Genomic DNA, 22237 nt, shown 5'->3' with positions numbered 1-22237 from the left:
TAAAAAAACAAAATAGGAGGATGGGAAAGGAAGGGAAAAAAGAGTATATAATTATTAACTATAATAATAAATGAAATACAAAGATATAGCCGTATTAGTCTCTGGAATCAGTATGTGGAGAGATCTTGTAGAACCTTTGAGACTCACTGAAAGAAAGAAGTCAGCAGCATGAGCTTTCCTGGACTTCAGTCTACTTCCTCAGATACATTTGGAAGTACAGTTGACTTAAGTCTAGGAAAGCTCATGCTTCCAACTTCTTTCTTTGAGTGACTCTCAAAGGTGCTACAAAATCTCTCTCTACTTACTGATTCTGCAGACTAACATGGCTATGTCTTTGAATTCTATTATTATTATTATTATTATTATTATTATTATTATTATTCTAAAGTGGGATCTAAACAACAACAACAATTTTATATCCCACTTTATAATGATTATTATTATAATTATAAAGTTGGGAATACTACTACTAATAATAAAAATAATACTTCAGATGCATTTGTTGGAGTACAAGCCAGGTACAGACTTATATATATGCCATTAGTGTGTGGGAATGTCAATTCAAATTCAAACTCCTTTGGGTATGAAAATAATAAACCCTAATAAACTCATAATAAACCCTCTTTGTTTCAACTTTCTACCACCCAAGAGAGGGTTAAAAGGATAGAGCCCAGAGTCATAGAGAGACCTCTAAAGAAGAGGGGCTGGATCTGAGAGGGACCATTCCCTTGTTCCAATCCATTTCTAGTGTCTCCAAACCAGGCTCCAGCTGCATTCCTTGCTGGGGAAAAAGGTGGAGGTGAGTTCCAAGGACCCCTGTGGCCAGAAGGAAGGAAGACCCCAGTGTTTTGCTTAAAGGCTTGTTCTTTGCATCTTTTGGAGGAGAGGGAAGACAAGGCAGGAATTCATAGTGTGGCCAGGTTTGCAAAATAACAACAATAAGGCAGAGGGACATGCAGGGTTGACAGTTAAGAAGCAGCTCCTAGTACATCTGTTGTAGTGCTGTGTCTTCAAGTCATTTTTCAGTTATGCTGTCCCTGCACCCTAAAGGCACCAAACCCAGTCTCTTTTTGGAAGCTAAGCAGGGTCAGCCCTGGTTAGTACTTGGATGGGAGACTGATACCAAAACCGAAGACCAGGCGCTGAAGGCTTTACAGGGTTGACTTTCCCTTATCCAAAATGCTTGGGACCAGAACTGTTTCAGATTTCAGGATACGTTTTTGAAGCTAAGCAGGGTTAGCCCTGGCTAGCACTTGGAAGGGAGACCAACAACTTGTTTGGAGGCAGTGTACCTCAGAATATTAAAAGAATCATTGAGTTGGAAGAGTTCCAAAGGGCCACCACCCATTCTGCCATGCAGGAACAAACAATCAAAGCACCCCAGACAGATGGTCATTTAGCCTCTGTTTAAAAACCTCCAAAGAAGGAGACTCCACCACTTTCCCAGGCAGCATGCTCCATTGTCAAACCACTCTTACTGTCGGGGTGTTCTTCCTAATGTTGAGGTGGATTCTCTTTTCCTGCAGCTTGCATTTATCACTCCGGGTCTTGTTCTCTGGAGCAGCAGAAAGCAACCTTGCTCCATCCTCAATATGACATCCCTTCAAATATTTAAACAAGGTTATCATATCACCTCTTAACTGTCTCTTCCCCAGGCTCCCTGAGTCTCTCCTTATAAGGCATGGTTTCCAGGCCCTTCACCATTTGATCACCCTCCTCTGGACACACACCAGCTTCTTAACATCCTCTTGGGCATGACTTTGCATGGCTGGCAGTGTAAGATAAAGTACAGTGGGTTTTTGGTGTCTGCTGGGGTTTGGTTCCAGGACCCTTCACCGTGGATACCAAAATCCATGGATGTTCAGGTCCCGTTGTATAGAATGGTGTGACAAAATGGTACCCCTGATATAAAATAGCAAAATCAACCTTTGCGTTTTGGAATTAAACAAACACAGATATTTCCAAGCCATGGATGGTTGAATCTGTAGGTGCAGAATTAGTTGGTATGGAGGACAAGCTATTTAATGAAGTGAAGTAAAGAAAATTCAACACAATTCTCAGTTTTAAATCTATTGGAATTAAATGTGATTAATTTATTTTGGAATATTTATACCCTGCCCTTCAGCCAAAAAGGCTTCTAGGTTGGCCCACAAATTGTTAATTTGGCAGTCCCTTGCCCCTAGGCTTACCATCAGTCTTGTTAGTCTAAACAAGACAAGTGGTGGTGGTTGTTTGCCTTCAAAGCATTTCCGACTTATGGCAACCCTATCATGGGGTTTTCTTGGCAAGATTTGCTCAGAGTAGGTTTGCCATTATCTTCCCCTGAGGCTGAAAGAGTGTTGATTTGCCCAGTGGGTTTCATGGCCATGTTGGGAATCAAAGAAAAGGGAATTAAGTTCAGCAGATGCTTTTTTCTCTTGCTGAGTCGGAATGGAGGATATTTATTGACTTAAATATATGTGATAGAATGTGGTTTATTTGAATTAGACTATAACTTATTTAAGGTTCCCCCTGAGTCTTGGTGTTTTGTCTTCCCTACAGGAAGAAGGAGACCCTATCACTGTCGTTCTTTTGGCTCTTTTTGAAGTGGGATCAGCTGGAGATGAAAGTAGAAGACTCAGCTGGTCATAAAAACCGAGAAGAACTTGATCACATGGAGGTTGGGAAGAGCGAGGAAAAAACGGAGACATCCCCAGTCAGAGACACCCACAACTCAGACGTGCAGAGCCAGCGTTTCAAGGAGATTGCTTCCTGGGAAGATGAGGTGCCTGAGCCAGTGTGTAGCCAACTTTATGATCTTTGCCATCAGTGGCTGAAGTCAGGAAAAGATATCAAGATGGAGATCCTGGACCTGGTGGTTCGAGAACAGTTCCTGACTGTCCTTCCACCAGAAATGGAGAGTTGGGTCAGAGAAAGCAAACCACAATCCACTTCTCAGGCAGTGGCCCTGGCTGAAGGTTTCCTTTTGGCCCAGGCAGCAGACAAGAAGGAGTCGGTGAGGGCTTTTTGTGCTGCTTATTCCAAGAGACTGAGAATATGCCCAATGTTTTGTGTATATCATCATCATCATCATCATCATCATCATCATCATCATCATCATCATCATCATCATCATCATCCCACCCTTAGCCCAGGGCTGGTACTCAGGGCAGCTTACGTTAAAAAACACCATACAGTTAAAAACATACAAAAATAGTATAGTAAAATAGAATTAAATTACTACAGTAATTAAAATAAATTCAGTGCTAAAACCAAATACTTTAAAAAGATTAAAATGCTTAAAATACATCAAAACAATATAACCACACCCCATCACATGCCTTAATAAATTGCTGTTTTAAATGCCTGTCTAAATAAGTAAATGAATTATCTAAGCAAAACATTGCACATACATATTCTGGCACTATCTGTTTTTGAAAGCATTCTACATAACTACATTTGGTGGTGGAGATGGTGGATTGACACGCTAGGGGTTTTTCCTGTACACTTCCCTAGATTTCATGGAATCATAGAAACCTAGGCTGCATCTGCACTGCAGAATTAACACTGTTTGACATTGCTTTAACTTCCACAGCTCAATGTTGTGGAATTCTGGGATTTGTAGTTCTATCAGAGAGCTCTGGTGCCACAACAAACTACAAATCCCAGGATTTCATAGGATGGAGCCATGACGGTTAAAGCAGTGTCAAATTGCATCGATTCTGCAGTGTGGCAGCAGGCTTGCAATTGGAGGGGCCGCACAGGCTATCTAATCCAACCCCCTGCCATGCAGGAGTATACAACTAAAGCACTCCTAAAAGCTTTCTTTAACGACATCTAGAGATGGAACAGCAGGAAAAAAGCTTGCTCCGTTTTCTACATTACATCCATTCACATATAGAAAGATGACTACCATGTCCCCTGAAGTGGTAGAATTCAAAGATATAGCCATGTTAGTGTCTAGCATATCATGTCCCCTTTCAGTCTTTTCTTCTCTAAGCTAAGCATACCCAGCTCTAGGTTGTTTTTCATAAGGCTTGGTTTCTAGACCCTTGCTTGGTCATCTTGATCACCCTTTACTGAACATACTCCAGCTGGTCAATATTTTGCTTGAACTTTAGTGCTCAGAACTAGTATTTGAGGTGAGGTCTGATCAAAGCAGAATAGAGTGGCACTGCTACTTGCCTTGATTTGGACTTTATACTCCTGTTCATGCAGTGAAGAATTGCATTCGCTTTTTTGGCTACAGTATCACACTGCTGACTCATGATTAGCTTGTGATCTACTAAGACCCCCTTAGGTCCTTTTCACATATACCATTTCAAGCCAACTATCACCCATCATATATTTTTGTCAGATTGAATCACGCACTCTTGCTCACATGCACATTGCTAGTTCCATTCATTCCTGGATTCACCTTCATAGGGGTGAAACCATAGCATCCTGCATGAATCTGAAATTGCTACCTCTTCCTTCAGGACCCTGTGACCTTTGAGGACATTGCTGTACCTTTCACGGAGGAGGAGTGGGCTCTGCTGGATCCAGACCAAAGGGCTCTGCACAAGGAAGTCATGGAGGAGAATCTGGCCAATGTGATGTCTCTGGGTAAGCTTTTCTTTTTCTTTGGGTGTTAAAACCATTTTGGTTACACACAGGGGGATCTCCATTTTACATCCAGGTTGCTTCCTGGAATTGTAACGTAAATTCAGAGTGCTGGTGGTGCATTGGTTAAATGCCTGTACTGCAGCCACTCACTCACAAACCACAATCCCAGCCAGGGGCTCAGGGTCAACTCAGCCTAGCATCCTTCTGAGGTTGCTAAAATGAGTACCCAGCTTGTTTGGGGCAATTAGCTTTCACTGTTGAAGTTGTCCAGGTGTTTGTGGATTTGCATATCTTCCCATCCTGAGGCCTTGCCATCAGCAACAGAACAATACACAGATTAACATGGAAATCACTCCTCCCAACCCAAGGTCAGACAGTATATATACTACCCCACTCTTCCATGCCAGCATTCTCTGAAGATGCCAGCCACAGATGCTGGTGAAATGTCAGGAATAAACTCTTCTAGATCATGGTCACATAGCCCCAAAAACCCACAAAAGACTAAGTAATGTTTGACTTTTGAATATCTTCCTTCCCTCACATGCTCCCCCTTTTAAGCAAGCAAAAGGAAACCCCTTCCATCCTATAACACCAAGACTGTAGTTGTATTCTCCCCTTCCCACTTTCTCAACCTGGGCTGTTAGATGACATCCAGTCCGGTCAACTTGGCTTACTGTTCAAAAATCTATGGTCCAAAACTCACTGCAGAAATAATCCCGTTTGAGACTGCTTTAACTGCCCTGCTAGAGAATTCTGGGAACTGTAGTTTTGTGAGACATTTAGCCTTCTCTGTCAGAGAACTCTGAGGCCATAGTAAACTACAAACCCCAGGATTCCCTAGCACTGAACCAGGGCAGTTAAAGCAGCCTCAAACTAGATTATTTCTGCAGTCTGTTTTAAATCCATGCTAACATTTCAAAAAGCTTCCGTCTTTCAGCTCATCTCTTTCTTGTCTCACCTTACTCAACTGTGCACATGTGCTGGGAGAGCTCTATATTGTGGGGAAGATTTATTTATTTAATTATTTCTGGGGAAATGATGTAAATCTGAAAAATTGTAACTTAGGGTAATGCAAATTGGACCTCACATCTGTAAGACTATTTATTTAGTACAGTTGGCCCTCCATATCCACAGATTATGCATTCATGGATTCAACTATCCACAGCTTGGAAATACATATATTTTTACATGCCAAAAAGCAAACTTTGATTTTTGCCGTGTGTGTGTGTGTGATTTTACTATGACATAGTATACAATGGGACTTGAGCATTCATGTATTTTGGTATTCATAGTGGAGTCCTGGAACCAAACAAACCTCAGCAGATACCAAGGGCTGACTGTATATCACCATCTTTAATTTAAAATTATTTTGTTGATGTTACTTTTTATTTAAAACTAATTATATTTTTTAGCATTACTAGTTAACAACATAATACCACCACCACCTCAAGTTAACCCAAGAAGAGGCTTGTTGACCAAAAGCATAACCTTATAGGCATTATAATGCCCAATAATGGCAATAATGACATATGGGTAAGAAATCAGTTTATAACAAATTATTTCCAAGCTCTGTGTGCTCTTGATTCATTGTAATACACTGGAATGACTGTAGATTCTTCTTCTTTTGTTTTGTCACAGTTTATTGGTTTGATCCCTCCATCTGAGGATCCATTTGTTCCTTGGATTCTAACCAGATTACTCTGATTACTCTAAGCTTTTTCCTTTGCTTGATGACAAGGATGAGCTCTTTTACAAAAGGTGTATAAGGCATGATGCAAATATTTTCCGTAGGTGCTATGTGTTCTATTACTATTTTGTTTTCTTCCCTGATTTGGGCTGTTTTTACACTGCAGATTTAATGCAGTTTGAATTCTGAGATTTGTCATTTTGTGAGATATTTAGCCTTCTCTGTCAGAGAGCTCTGGTGCCACAAATATTACAGAACCCAGTATTCCATAGGATGAAGTCATAACAGTTAAAGCAATGTCAAACTGTATTAATTCTGCAATGTGGCAGGAGCCTTGGCACGTTATTATTCACTTTGTCTCAAACAAGGAATTATTATTATTTTTATTTCAGTTCCTGAGGTGAGAGGAAGGAAGAATGAGGAAGAACTGCATAGGGGATGCTTGAAAAGAGTCATTGGTAAAGAAAAGAAAGAAAAGAAACAGAAAAGTGAACTAAAACAGAAGAGAAGTGATGATACCTTTACTTCTTTCCATGAAGTCCCACTTGCAGAAAAGGCAGGCAAAAGCAAGGAAAGAAATAAGTCACCCTTGTGTAGTAAAGGCTTCATTTCTAAAGCCAGTCTAAATGCTCAGTGGAGAATGCTCAGTGGAAAATGTTCAGAAGCCACCAAGAGTATTTCTGATCATTCAACTATTGAAATAGATCAAAGAATCCACACAGAGGAGAAACCAAATAAATGTTCTCAGTGTGAGAAAAGCTTTGGGCAGAGCACCCAGCTGGCTCGCCATATGAGAATACACACAGGAGAGAAGCCATTTAAATGTTTGAAATGTGGAAAGAGCTTCCGCCACAGCACAAGCCTTACTTCTCATGTGAGAATCCACACAGGGGAGAAACCATTTCAGTGCCTGGAATGTGGGAAGAGTTTCAGTGATAGAAGCAGTCTTTCTTTCCATATGAAAATCCACACAGGGGAGAAACCATTTAAATGCTTGGAGTGTGGAAAAACCTTCAATCAGACCACACAGCTTGCTCGCCATATGAGGATCCACACTGGGGAGAAGCCATTTAAATGCTTGGAGTGTGGAAAGAACTTTAGATGGAGCACAGACCTCACATCCCATATGAGAACCCACACTGGGGAGAAACCATATAAATGCTTCGAGTGTGGAAAAAGCTTCACTCAGAGTGCACCGCTGGCTTCCCATGTGAGAAGTCATTCAGGAGAGAAACCATTTAAGTGTTTGGAATGCGGGAAGGGCTTTAGTCGGAGCACAACCCTCACTTCCCACTCAAGAAGTCACACGGGGGAGAAACCATTTAAATGCTCTGAGTGTCCAAAGAGCTTCCGACAGAGTACCCAGCTTACTCGCCATATGAGGATCCACACAGGAGAGAAACCATTTCAATGCTTGGAATGTGAAAAAAGCTTCAGACAGAGCACAGACCTTGCTTCCCATACCAGAATTCACACTGGGGAGAAGCCCTTTAAATGCCTGGAATGCGGAAAAAGCTTCAGTGACAGAAGTGCCTTCAGTTGCCATCAAAAAATCCATACTGGTCAAAAGCCATTTAAATGCTTGGAATGTGGGAAATGTTTTAGTCGAGGCTCACATCTTGATTCTCATATGAGAATGCACACTGGGGAGAAACCATTTAGATGTTTGGAATGTGGAAAGAACTTCAGCCGAAACACAAACCTTAGCTCCCATATGAAAATCCACACGGGAGAGAAACCATTTCAGTGCTTGGAATGTGGAAAGAGCTTCCGTCGGGGCACAGGCCTTACTTCTCACATGAAAATTCACACAGGGGAAAAACTGCTTAAATGCCTGGAAAGTAAGAAGACCTGTAGGGACAGCACAAGTCTTCTTTTACATCAGATAAGACACTGAGGTGAGAGTAATCCAGTATTTCCACCAGTTGGGCCTCCAAGGAGAGAGTATTCCAGAGCAGAGGGAGCCCTCTTCCATGTCCTCTCACAGTGTATTGCCCCAGCTGATGGGACATAAAGGAGAACTGTTCTGCAGACCCAACAAGTGCAGGAAAAATTATATGGATTCCAATTCTGTAAATTGTCAGAAATTTAAAACTAAGAGAAATGTATCTCTCCATTCATTCTCAAGCCCACTCCCTTGGGGTTAGCAATGTTATGTACATCACAGGTAAAGTTTGTCTGTTTTAAGAAGAGGTACATAATTTCCCTAGTATTAAATTGTCACTGTTTTAGTTCTTACTCTTGAACAGTGAATATTTTTGTCTAAGTTTAATTTTGGCTTTAATACACTCTGGTACAGGAATAATGCGATAACTCATTCACTCACACATGGCATTTTTGTGATTTCAAATGCAGGAGAAACCATTCTGGGTGTGATTGTTGATGTTTTCACTCAAGGTCACTCGTAAGCTCATGGTGGGAATAATACAGACTGAAAAACAACTACGTGCATTTATTTTATTTGTTGCTGTTGTGTGCCTGCAAGTCATTTCTGATTTATGGTGACCCTAAAGCAGCGATGGCAAATGTTTTTGGGGACGAGTACCCAAACTAAAAGCCCTTCCAGCACCAGGTGTTACCCAGTGCCGGGGTCAAGACTTCCACCTTCCGGGAGCAGGACTTCTGCCCTCCAGCAGTGGGACTCCAGAGATAGCTGAATGCCCCAGGGGGGTGTTGAGGGGGGAAGAATGCGAGCAGGCAACAGAAAGCCAGGCAGGACCTAGAAGGAAGAGGAACAGGTGCATGCCTCTTCTTCCCCGTGCAGTTCCTGAACTTCAGCTGTGTCTGGAGAGGCAGCTGAAGGCCGGGAAGGGTCTGGAAGGAGGAGGAACAAGCATGCGCCTCTTCCTCCTTTTCCCTCGCACTGTTCCCAGCCATCAAGTGCCTCCGGAGAGGCCCTCTTATGGCTGCAGGAGTTTCCTGCATGCCATGCAGCTGTGGACATGTCTATATAGGGACCACCAAATGCAGTGTTCAAACACAAATCAAGGAACACGATAATGCAGATAATGGACCACTAATTAAGGAGACACTAATCCTCTTTGCATATCCTCTTATCCTGAGACCTTGCCATTCAACAACAGAACAAAACACAGATTAACATGGGAATCGTTCCTCCCAACCTAGGATCACACAGTGTGTGTGTGTGAGGGCTTGCACGCCTTGGCGCGCGCCACCCAGGCCTCAGCAGGGGCCAGTGGCAGCGCGCACCTGCTAGCCATCATATAAGGAAGAGGAGGGGGGAGAGGAGGAGGAGGAGGAGGAGGAGGGAATCGGAGGAAGGGTGCCTGAAGGCCAGGGCAGAATTGGGCCAGAGGAGGAGGAGGAGGAGGAAAGCTGAGTCTGTGGCCATTAGGTCTGCCTTGGTATTTTGGGGTTTTTTAATTATATTTAAAAATATAAAATACTTATTTTATTTAATTTTTTAATTTTTATTATTGCTTTTTATTTTTCTTTTATTAATTTTTATTATTGCTTGTTTTTGTTTTATTTTATTAATTTTATTATTGCTTGTTTTTTTATTTTATTAATTTTTATTATTGCTTGTTTTTATTTTATATCATTAATTTTATTATCAAATATATACACCCCTGCCTTGTTTTTCATTTATTTTTTCATTATTTTTTATTATTAAATATATGCAAGTGCATTTTCTGTGTATTTATGGTGCTTTGAATGCTAACAAGTCTGCCTTTCTTGGCCAATTATAGTGGTGATGATGATGATGATGATGGTGATATTGATATCAACAAACCTCTGAGACACGGCCAACGTAACTTGCTGTGATTTTTACAAACTCATGCGCAGTGAAGAAAAACCACAGTCCCTTGACCAAGTACACACTTCTGAGAAGTAAAGTTGAACCCGAGGGCAAGTCCATTTCTGCCATCTGTCTAGGAATGATGCCAAAATGTCCTCCATTTTGATCATGCCTAAAAACATGCATTTATATTAACATTTTTTAAAAAAAAACTCAATTTTTGCACGTCTTCCATTTTTTTTATTGTTATAACAAATATACAAAAATATGAATCACAAGTATTAAAACGTGACAAGACAAACAATACAATCTTCTACATTACAAAAAACATTTAACACCATTATGTTAAATTTTCACACTAATCTGTTAACAAAAGGCTTCCACAAAATTTTGTATTTATATCCTCTCTTTAACATAAACCATAAGCTTTTTACATTTTAATTCTAATTTCCCATTAATACAAATTATAAATTCCTTTTCTATAATTCATAGACTCTTTATTTTCTTAATCCAAGTCCAACTTTTTAAATCTTTTTAAACACTCCCATTCTTCCTCTCTTTCATCCATCTTCTGGTCGCTTATACGTGCTGTAAGTATATCCATTTCCTTCATTTTTATAAAAAATGTGTCCTACATATGAAAAGGTTGCCCTACATTTGTCCCGGTTTGGAGGTCCTCACTTATGGCAACCCTATGGGGAAGTGTCGGGAACAAACTCTTCTAGAACATGACCACATAAGCCTGAAAAATCCACTAAAAAGTATGGAAGCTGGCCATGAAAGCTGTCAACTTCACAAATCATTATTGTCTTTTGCAATGAATAGAAGTGGAATAGAAATCTGAGAGAAATAAGCCTTAAAAGTGCTGTGTGTTGTGTGCCTTCAAGTCATTTTTGGCTTATGGCATCCCTAAGGTGAACCTATCATGGGATTTTCTTGGGAAGAAAACAGGAGGTTTGCCAAGGACTTCTCCTGAGGCTTGCCCACAGTCACCCAGTGGCTTCATGGCTGAGTTGGGAACTGAACCCTGGTCTCCAGAGTCCCAAGTCCAACACATTCTTTTATCATTGGATATTATTCACCATTGCCTCTGTTAAATTGGTATTTTCAGTGATGAGAGGCAGGGATAATGGGTTTTGTTGGATACTTTATTGCATTCTGTATTGTATTTTATTGGAAGCTGCCTCGAATCCAACCAGAGAGGCGGGATATAAATAAAATTTTATTATCATTATTATTAACACTCAAGTAATTGCACCATACGGTTATGTGCTCCTAGGTTTTATCCATTATTATTATTATTATTATTATTAACCTTTATTTATAAAGTGCTGTAAATTTACGCAGCGCTGTACATACAATCTTTTCAATTACTTGACATTGGTTCACCTTAATGGTGCTACTAGATTCCTTCTCTACAATGGACTAACAAAAGCAGCTATCGCTGAAGAGTTTCCAAGAAGTTTACTATCAACATATTCTACTTTATATCTATTCCCTTCCAGTACTTTTCCCATCCGTGGTGACAAAATAAGATAAATTCACTTGATTATAGAGGTCCAAAGAGTTAATTCTTCCACTGGGGCTTCAAAGCTCTGGAAACCTTTGTAAGGTTCCAAAATAATGAACAGAAATATTTCATGCAACATTATGTATGTGAGCTATTTTTAGGCTTCTCTGCCAGAGAGCTCTGGTTGCCCCCATCAAACTACAGATCCCAGGATGCCATAGTATAGAACTGTGGCAGTTAAAAGTCGTACCAAACTGGATTATTTCTGCAGTGTGGATGCAGCCCTAGAGGGGCCTTTTGACTGTTTTCACCCCTGAGCTAGAAAAGGCTTGCAGTGACATGGCTCACAATCCTTGAGGCTCCAGATTTTGGGGAACTTCAACTCCCAGGATTCCTGAGCATTAGCCATCCTTGCTAAGACCTCTGGGAGTTGAAGTCAACGCCTAAAGTTTGAGAGCCATAGAAGTACAGCATCCTCAGTCCTAGAGAGGACAACCGGAAGAAGGGAAGGGATCTCCAGCAGCCACTTCCTTTCTGCTTCCCTCCTTCCGCCCTTGAACCAAAACAACTTCCGGAGCCTCCCTTCTGGCTGACTCTCAGAAAGGACCAGGTGAGGCTGCATCTGCACTGCAGAATTAATGCAGCCTGACGCCACTTTAACTGCCATGGCTCCATCCTGCAGAGAGCTTTGGTGCCACAGAAAACTACAAATCCCAGGATCCCTTGGGAAGGTGGGTAGTGGACTATAGGAAGAGGGTGGTATTCTTTCCTCTGTATCCATAGCCTATGAAGAAGACCCCCTTTCCTTACATTCCCTTCAAAGGAAAGGGTCCTGAGTAGCTGAGCCTTTTCTGAGTGGCCCCACACAACCCACATCCATCCAGAGACTATGGCCAGGAGCAATGGATGGAAGCTCCAGGAAAAGAGATTCCAGCTCAACATCAGAAGGAACCTCCTGACAGTAAAGACTGTTCAGCAGTGGAACAAACTCCCTCAAAGTGATGGAGTCTCCTTCCTTAGAGGTCTTTAAGCAGAGGCTGGATGAACATCTGTCAGAGGGGATGCTTTGATTGAGAGTTCCTGCATGGCAGAATGGGGTTGGACTGGATGGCCCCTGTCATCTCTTCCAACTCTAGGATACTAGGATTGTATGATGGTGTGTGTTCCTGCATGGCAGAATGGAGCTTGGACTGGAGACCCTTGAAGTCTCTTCCAATTTTGTGATTCTGATTGTGAGTTCCTGCATGGCAGAATAGGGTTGGACTAGAGGGACCCTTGGGCTCTCTTCATAGAATCATGGAATCCAACTCTAGGATAGGATGACTCTGTGACTGTGAGTTCCTGAATGGCAGAATGGGGTTGGACTGGGGGGCCTTTGGGGTCTCTTGGAACTCTAGGATTCTGTGATTCCCATCCTTTGTCTCTGCTGGCTATGAACCCCTCCATTTCTTTCATCGGTGGGGGTCTTAAGCAGCTGAGCCTTCTCTGGGTGTCCCCTCAAAACTGATTACAGATCCATCCATCACATCACACCAATCTTAAAATCACTCTACTGGCTGCCAGTTAGTTTCTGGGCAAAGTACAAAGTGTTGGTTACCTTTAAAGCCCTATAAGGTTTGGGTCCAAATTACCTACAGGATCGCCCCATGCAATCCACTCTGTACACTCAGGTCCTCTGGAAAATGTTTGCTTCAGCCAGTGAGGACTAGACTGGCAGTGGCTTCCCAGATGACTTTTTCTTCTGCTGCCCTCAGACTGGAAGAAAGAGGACAGCTGAAAACACCGACTCCATTTAAAAGAGCATTAAAAATATATGTCTTCCAGCAGACCTACCCAGTCCGTTTTAAAACAGGACTTCTTAAATCGTATATTCTAAAAATATATTCTCTTGTGCATGCATTTTAATGTTTTTATAGTATTGCATTTTAACTGCAGATTTTATGTGTTTTTAATTGTGCTTTGTGTTTAACATGCTATGTCCAGCCTTGAGCCTTAAGCAGAGATGAGAAAGATGATGGTGCCAGTGAATCCGACTTGCTGGGAATAGGAGGTTCCCCAGTGTGGACTTTCAACCACTGTTTTCTGAGTGCTGTAGGGAATCTTGTAGCGTTGATGTGCCATCTGGGTTCAGAGATGGGACTTTCTGAAAGGAAGGGCTGCTTCCAGTCAGAGAGAGGTGCCTTCCTACTGGAAACCCTTCCATTTTGGCCAGTTCCAAAAGTAGTTTCTATTTGTAGCACAAAAGAATGTTAGGGAAATGTGAACATGAGTCACCAGCATGATGCTGTAGCTAAAAAGGCCAATGCAATTTTAGGCTGCATCAATAGAAGTATAGTGTCTAGATCAAGGGAAGTAACAGTGCCACTCTATTCTGCTCTGGTCAGGCCCCACCTAGAATATTATGTCCAGTTCTGGGCGCCACAATTCAAAAAGGACATTGAGAAACTGGAGCGTGTCCAAAGGAGGGCGACAAAAATGGTGAAGGGTCTGGAAACCATGCCCTATGAGGAACGACTTAGGGAGCTGCCTGGGGAAGAGACGGTTGAGAGGTGGTAAGATAGACCTGTTTAAGTATTTGAAGGGATGTCACAATGAAAATGGAGCAAGCTTGTTTTTTGCTGCTCAAGAGACTAGAACGTGGAAAAATGGATGCAAGCTACAGGAAAAGAAATTCCAGCTCAACATTAGGAAGAACTTCCTGACAGAAAGAGCTGTTCAACAGTGGAACACACTCCTTTGGAGAGCGGTGAAATCTCCCTCCTTGGAGGTCTTTAAGTAGAGGCCATATGTTGGGGATGCTTTGATTGTGAGTTCCTGTATGTCAAGGGGTTGGACTGGATGGCCCTTGTGATCTCTTCCAACTCTATGATCCTATGATTCTATGAAGAAATAAATTATAGCTGAGAGAAGGCAGAGAAGGTATGCAGAGAGAAGTTGCCAGGGACAGACAATGGTTGGGGTACTTCTTCCTGCAGCAGCCAGTCAAATGGAGCCTTTGATATGGACTTGACCATGCTACAGTCTTTCCCCTGTGACGTTTGGTCTTTTTCTGTCTTTCCTACAGGAATGTTAAATCACTGTAAGTCTTTTGGCTCCACTTGAAGGAAGAAAAGATGGAAATGTAAGTGAAAGTTTCAGCTGGTCCTTAAACCAGAATAATAGTGGCTGCCAGTGGCTGCAGCCAGGAAAACACAGCAAGGCTGAGATTCTAGACTTGGTGACCCTAGAACCTGTTCCAGATTGTTCTTTCACCAGAGGTGGAAGGCTGAGATAGAAAACGTAGGCTGGAATCCACTTCTCAGATGGTGTCCATCGCAGAAGGCTTCAGCTTTAGTCAAGCAGTGGATAAGAAGCAGGACAAGCAGCAGGTGAGGAAAAAAAGGTGAGGAAAAAAAGTGGTGATGGTTCATAGGAACTGAGAATGTGGCGCAGTGGTTAAATGCCTGCACTGCAGCCACTCATTCAAAACCATAAGTTTGCGAGTTCAATACCAGCGAAAGGGCTCAAGCTTGCATCCTTCCGAGGAGGTGGCTAAAAGGATTACCCAGACGGTTGGGGACACAATTTGTAAACCGCTTAGGGAGTGCTTAAGTGCACTGATAAGCGGTATAGAAATGTACTTGCTATTGCTATTGCTAATGTGCATAATCTCGTGTTTAAATTGTCCAAGCAAAGCATCTCCACTCCACTTATTTTGGCATCTAGTATCTTGCCAGCACTATTTGTCTTGTAATTCCTTTCTGAAGTCCTGTTCTGAAATTCCAGATTTTGTTTTGGGTGTAGGGTTCTTCAGAACTGGCCTCCTGCAGTAAGTGCAGAGTCCACCAGATACCAGAGAGAGGCCACTGTTCCTGAGGATCCTGGAGGAGAACGGTGTGGGAATCAATGCTCAGGGTGAGGATTTAGTAAGCATGTTATTACAAAGCCTCCTTGTCTGATATATTCACTAGGCTGGCGAAATGGAGCTCTCCAGAGTCTGAGTAGAGGCATACCTCAATTAACAAAGCCACTGATAGTGAAACTCTTTTTTACAAAGTCTGTTTACCACTTATCCTCTGTGTAGTTGAATTTTTTTATCATTGCTATTGGGAGAACTGTAAAAGAGGACTGGAAGGACACAGCTCTTTTTTGGTTGGGTTACAGAAGTGTGTCTGACATAAACCATCCATTTAGGCTAGAGCTGGGAAAGAGCTGGATTCTGCTCAAGCCAGTCCTACTGCACATGTGTCTGCTTGCCTACAACAGGCAAGATAAACAGCGGCAGCTTCCATTATTTCATACTACGCACCCATGAAATAGAGAATAGGGGAGAACAGATAAGACAGCCTCCAACATTTTCAAAAAGCATACATCTACAGGTTTTGCCACCAGAATGGAAATCATAAGAAAGTGGAGGTTAGTGAAAGTAAAAGTCATCCCCAGATGCATTTGAAAGCCTTGAAATGGTCCCTAAACAATTCAGTTTTTTATTTACTGAAAGCTTGCCTGGCTTGTTTCCTTTTCGAGGTTCGTATTGTTAGTTTTGAATCAAAAATTTTGTGGATCGTGTGGAATTCCCTTCCTTCCTGCCTTCCTTCTTTCCTCCTCCACCCCCCCTTCTTTCTTCTCTTCCTCTTCCTCCTCTTGTTTTTGTGGTATGATGTGGGACCCTATCTATATTATTTGAGCCTCTAGTACCAAATTTTCTGTTAAATAACCAGTGACTAGGAGCACATCTACTTTGATAAATGAGGCATACTTGCACATGTTTAAACTATTAGGCATACTTGTACATGTTCAAACATTTGTATATGTTTCAACTTCCTAAAAATAGGAAGAAAAATATTTTGCCAGAAGGAAAACCTCAAAATACAATGAAGAACAAAAACTGTTTCCATCATCTTGGTTTCTTTTGCAGGTGTTCAGCTGATGCCAGGGACACATCCTTGCTCACCTCTTCCTTGTGAAGAAATGGAAACAGCTTCCATGCCAGGAGTTCAGGTAGGGGGCAATCACTGCGGAGATGATCAAGAGTTTGCCTCAGTATTTCTCTCCCTTGTTTCACTGGACTTGAAAGAATCTGTTTGGTAATATTTAGAGCTCTCAAAACCACCCTTTTGGGGAGAATGAGTACCATATATACTTGTCTATAAGTTTAAAAATGTATGCCTAAAATTGATCCCCAAATCCCATGTTGGCTTATTTACAAGTCACTATGGTAATGTGATAGCAGCTCTTTCAGATTTCCCCATGCATTCGGCAGACAGTTTATTTCTTTCTTGCACCAAGCAGAAAGAGTCCTGAGTGATTAATTGATACTGCTGTTTGTTTCAGAGTCCTCTCCCTCCTGCACTTCTGGCTGAAATGAAGAGCCTCAGTGAAGTCTCTCTTGCCATATGCACACATATACACGCACTGTAGGAGCCTCCAAGTTTTATCCTCGACCTAACCATGGGTCATAGCAAAATCCATAATTTTTATCCAAAACATGACGCCGACTTATACCTGAGGTTGACTTATAGTTGAATATATATGGTATGTTATTACTGGAGGCTTGAATCCTGCACTTCAACTCCCAGTCAGCTTCTTGGCTTTGTTTTCTTCTGAACTATAGTCCATAAGGCAGGGACCATGATAATCTCTAAGGCTAAAACTTTTTCTCATCCTTCAGGGTTCAGTGACCTTTGAGGATGTTGCTGTGTATTTCACGGAGGAGGAGTGGGCTCTACTGGATCCGGACCAAAGAGCTCTGCACAGCAATGTCATGGAGGATAATCTGGCCAATGTGACATCATTGAGTAAGATTGGCTTTTCCATTTGCTTAATTAAAAAACAACAGGACTGTACAACAGCAATGTACAGTCTATAGATGTCTACTGTTGTGCTTTGAGAATGTCCTCTTTCAATCTGGTTGGTTTGTGAGCTGTTTTTGTGTTCGTAGATTTTGGTTACTGCTTTTAAACTCCACCTTCCACTTCGCCTCTCTCAATTTATTTATTTTAAATTGCAGTTTCTGAGATGAGAGAGATCTGGAACGGGAAACAGCTACATAGAGGATGCTTGGAAGGAGAAAGTGAGAAAGAGGGAGAACGACAGAAAAAGAAAAGTGAAGCAAATAACAGAAGAAGAAATGAATCTTTTGCATCAGCAGGTGATAATTTGTACAAAAACTTGCACCATGAAAGAAAAAAGAATAGTAAAAGCAAGCAAAGATATGTGTGCTTTTTGTGTAGGAAAAACTTCAGTTGTAAAGCAAGTCGAAATGCTCATATGAACATCCACAAAGGGCGTAAAGTACTGAAATGTTCTGAATGCAGTAAGAGTTTCTGGGATAATTCAAGCCTTGAAAAACACGAAAGAATTCACAAAAGAGGCAAACCATTTAAATGCTATGACTGTGGAAAGAGCTTCAATCGGACCTCATACCTTATTTCCCATATAAGAGTCCACACTGGGGAGAAACCATTTAAATGTTCAGAATGTGGGAGGAGTTTCAATAGCAGCACAAACCTTACCTCCCATATGAGAACCCACACAGGGGAGAAACCATTTGCATGTTCAGTATGTGAAAAGACTTTTCGTAGCAGTGCAACTCTTGTTATCCATATGAGAATCCACACAGGAGAAAAACCCTTTAAATGCTTGGAATGTGGAAAGTGCTTCAGTACAGTGGGACACTTAGCTCGCCATATGAGAGCCCATAGAGGGGAAAAGCCATTTAAGTGCTTGGAATGCGGAAAGAGCTTCAGTCAGAGAACTCGGCTCACATCCCATACAAAAATCCACAAAGAAGGGAAACCATTTCACTGCTTGGTGTGTGGAAGGAAATTCCGTCAGGGCACAAGCCTTGCTTCCCATATGAACATTCATGCCAAGGGGAGGCCATTTAAATGTTTGGAATGTGGAAAGAGTTATAGGTATAGCACATACCTTGTTTCCCATATGAAAGTCCACACTGAGAAGAAACTGTTTAAATGTTTGGAATGTGGGAAGACATTCTGTGAGGGTGCACACCTTACTTGCCATATGAAGGTGCACAGTGTGGAGAAACCATTTATGTGCTCAGAATGTGGAAAGGGCTTTGTTCAGAGCAGAGGCCTTGCATCCCATATGAAAATCCATACACAGGCGAAACCCCTTAAATGCTTGGAATGTGGGAAAAGCTTCAGGCAGAAGACAGACCTTACTTCTCATACGAGAGTCCACACAGGAGAGAAACCATTTAAATGCCCAGAATGTGGAAAGAATTTCAGTCAAAGTTCAGGCCTTATTTGCCACATGAGAATCCACACAGGGGAGAAACCATTTCATTGTTCAGAATGTGGAAAGAGTTTCCGTCAGAGCACAACCCTGGCTTCCCATATGAGAACCCACTCGGGGGAGAAACCATTTAAATGTCTGGAATGTGGGAAGTGCTTCATCCAGAGCACGCACCTTGCCTGCCATATGAGAATCCACACTGGGGAGAAACCGTTTCAATGTCTGGAATGTGGGAAGAGTTTCCGTCAGGAGGCAACCCTTACTTTCCATACAGGAACCCACACGAGGGACCAAGAGTTGAAATGCCTAGAATGTGGAAAGAGCTTCCGTTACAGCTGGCACCTGACTTCCCATATGAAAAAGCACACTCGAGGGAAACCACTTTAATGTTTGCAATACTGAAAGAGCTTCAACACTGGTAGGATGCCAGTTCAGTGTTTGTGGTCAAGAGTTTCAGTCTGATCTCACACCTTGCTTTACTGCAGATCACCCACAGAGGGAAGAGGCAATTTAAATGCTGTGAGACACTTTGGGAAAAGATGGTGGATGGCTGCCTTTCATTGTACAAACAAAAATCCATCAGTGATACCTTTATTGGCCAATTGAAATGCACAATACACTTGCTGCATACTTTCGAAGCTCCATGGGCTTCTTCATCAGGCAAGATGTTACAAACCAAACAGGAGAAAAAAAAACCAATTGGAGATGTTAAGTCAGATGCCTGTATGTTGTTTCAGTCCTTAGTAAAGATGGTAGACAGGGAAGGATATCTTTTGCAGTCAGGTTCCTTCTCCTGGCCATGCAACAATAGGGAAATTTTCAAAGTCCAGGAAATTTAAAGTCTGTTTGCATCTCAACAGGGATCCCTCTTTTGCAAACAATATGTCTCCATTCCAGTGAGATCACAGGCCTCTTTGTAGGCAGAGAACAATTGGATTCCGCAGGAAGTCTCCATGGTTTTGCAGCAGGAACATTTTGCTGATGAAATGGTAAAACATATGAATTCATTGTGTTAGTGTATTTGTCTGCCTGCTGTTGGAAGCTTGTTTCTCCCCCCATTTCTTAACTCACTTCAGTTCTTCCATCCTTCTACCTTTCCTGGGATTACTGAACAGTCTCCCCAAAGCAATGACAAGAAGAAGCTTCACCCTTGCTTCTCTTCAGTGGAAGAAAAGAGAGCTATCTGGCATGACTTGGAGAGCTCAGGACTTAATAAACTGCAAAGAGAGAAGAAGGAAGTCCATGTAAGCATCCTTCTAAGGAAATAAGTCATCTAGTTGACAAAGCATCTCATTCCTCCCATTGAATATTCTTCATGGATTTGGAGTTTGATTTGCAGGAAATGAGGTTGTTAATAGCTGCACAACAGAAATAATATGGTTTGATACTTTTACTGTTATGGCTCCATGCTGTGGAATCGTGGGATTTGTAGTTGGATGGGGCACCAGAGCTCTCCAAAAGAAAAGGGTAAATATCTCACAAAGCTATAAACCCCAGAATTCCATAGTATGCAGCCATGGCAATTAAAGCTGTGTCAAACTACATTATTAATTTATTTCTTGGTTTGTTTATTTTAACATCATAATTTTACAAATTCATTAACATCTATAAGGCATAAACAACAATCATACAACAGAAACACAAAAACCATATAAAACAGTCAAACAACTACTATTACAGGTACATAAACACTACTTCCAACTAGTTTCCCTGGATTTCTGGGATTCAATAAGCCTATTTCATCACCTTCTGGCTAAGCATAAATTCCATCATGTCATTACAGTGTGTCAAAGACAAAAAGTTATTAGCAGTGTTTCTAAAAAAATTTTTTTTTCAAAACTTCATCACAATATCCAATCACCAAAGAACAATCATAGAATCGTAGAGTTGGAAGAGACCACAAGGGCCATCCAGTCCAACCCCATTCTGCCATGCAGGAACTCTCACTCAAAGCATCCCCAACAGATGGCCATCCAGCCTCTGTTTAAAAACCTCCAAAGAAGGAGACACCACTAGACTCTGAAGGAGGGTATTCCACTGTCAAACAGCCCTTACTGGCAAAGTGACCATTGTGCAACAGGATCAGTGCACAACAGAATATGTATCACATCAGTCCTGCTGCATATTGAGCACCAATTTACATTGAGCAAGCTTCCTAATGCCCTGTCATTCGTCTTTGCAAGGTTATTCTTAGAGTATCATACTCCCAGACTTGCTGTGGACAACAAAATTCACAGAGTAGCAAACCCTATTTGAATGAACAATTTCCTGCAGAAGTTGACCATAGAGCGATGCAGGAAGATTCCTAGAGATAACACCCCTCTAGGCATTTCTAGTGTGACTCTTACCTCCACTGGAAGCGCACCATAGAATTGCAGTAGAGGACTTAGAAAATACTATAGAAAACATTTTTGGTTGGGGGGGCAGTGCAAGGCATCACAAGGGACCTGTAGCTCTTCACAGATAGGTGAAATAATGGATACTGGATGCATGGATACAGGGGATCTAGTGCATAGGTAAAGTTACATAACACAGATGGTGATATAGGATTCCAGCAATTGTTTTTAACAGCCCTGCTCAAGTCTTGATCACTCAGTGCAGTGTGGCTTCCTTGATTTGAGTCAATCCATCTGTAATGTTTTCTTTTTTTCCATCTACTGCTTCCAGCTTTTTCCAGAATTATTGTCTTTTCTAGCAAGTCCTGCTTTTCTCATGATGTACAGTACAATTTTCTCAAACTACAGTACAATTGGATCATTTTGGTTTCCAGTGAAAGGCTTGATTTGCTCTCAGACCTATTAGCAGTCCATGGCATCCATAATCCTCCTCCAGAAATACATTTTATTTTATTTTATTTTTAAAAAGACTCAAAAATGGGCATGCCAGCATGGTTGTTATCAACTATAAAAACCTAGGACAGAGAAGTTGGAGCTGTGAGGCACCCACAGACCATGGTTTTTATTGTCACATTTTGGCCAAGAGGTTTGCAAGAGACATTAAACCAACTGTGAAGAGTAGGTAAGGTCCTTTCCTTATTTGTGGTGCCCAGAACTGGACAGAGTATTCCAGATGAGACCTTATCCAAACAAAAGATCTCTTGAACTGGGTATTCGTTCCCAGCTGTGCTGTCTGCGCAAACTATATAGGAAGAGTCGTTACTTCACCAGACTGCAAACCCATTTGAATCCCTGCTAGGATCATTTCATTGGCAAAAAAATAAATTAAAAAATTATCTATACAAACAAATCAATCAACGAAATAGGAATATTTATTCAGGAGAAAAATGTAAAAGTAACAGATATTGACAGTGATTCTCACTGGAAATACCCTGGAATTGGGAAACAACTTTCCCTGAGAGATAATTTCAATTATCCTTTCTGTATTAAAAATTAAATAAACAAACAAACAACAAAAAGTTCATTGTTCTTTTTTCTCATACACATGCTGTCCTTGATAT

General features: G+C 41.6%; 1 protein-coding gene across 1 annotated transcript; it reads left to right on the top strand.

The window, feature by feature from the left end:
* Positions 1-710: 710 nt before the first annotated feature.
* LOC121923338 (zinc finger protein 665-like) lies at positions 711-22113 on the top strand. The gene is made up of 8 exons (XM_042453682.1): positions 711-799; positions 2542-2995; positions 4458-4584; positions 6664-8163; positions 15355-15435; positions 16439-16521; positions 17192-17318; positions 17531-22113. The coding sequence occupies exons 2-8, from the start codon at positions 2603-2605 to the stop codon at positions 19165-19167; spliced, it is 3948 nt and encodes a 1315-aa protein (XP_042309616.1). The 5' UTR covers positions 711-799; positions 2542-2602; the 3' UTR covers positions 19168-22113.
* Positions 22114-22237: the final 124 nt, after the last annotated feature.

Source organism: Sceloporus undulatus, chromosome 2 (genome assembly GCF_019175285.1).
Source record: "Sceloporus undulatus isolate JIND9_A2432 ecotype Alabama chromosome 2, SceUnd_v1.1, whole genome shotgun sequence".
Taxonomy (NCBI): domain Eukaryota; kingdom Metazoa; phylum Chordata; class Lepidosauria; order Squamata; family Phrynosomatidae; genus Sceloporus; species Sceloporus undulatus.
Note: the sequence above shows the minus strand (reverse complement) of the source record. Positions and strands in the feature narration are given on the sequence as shown.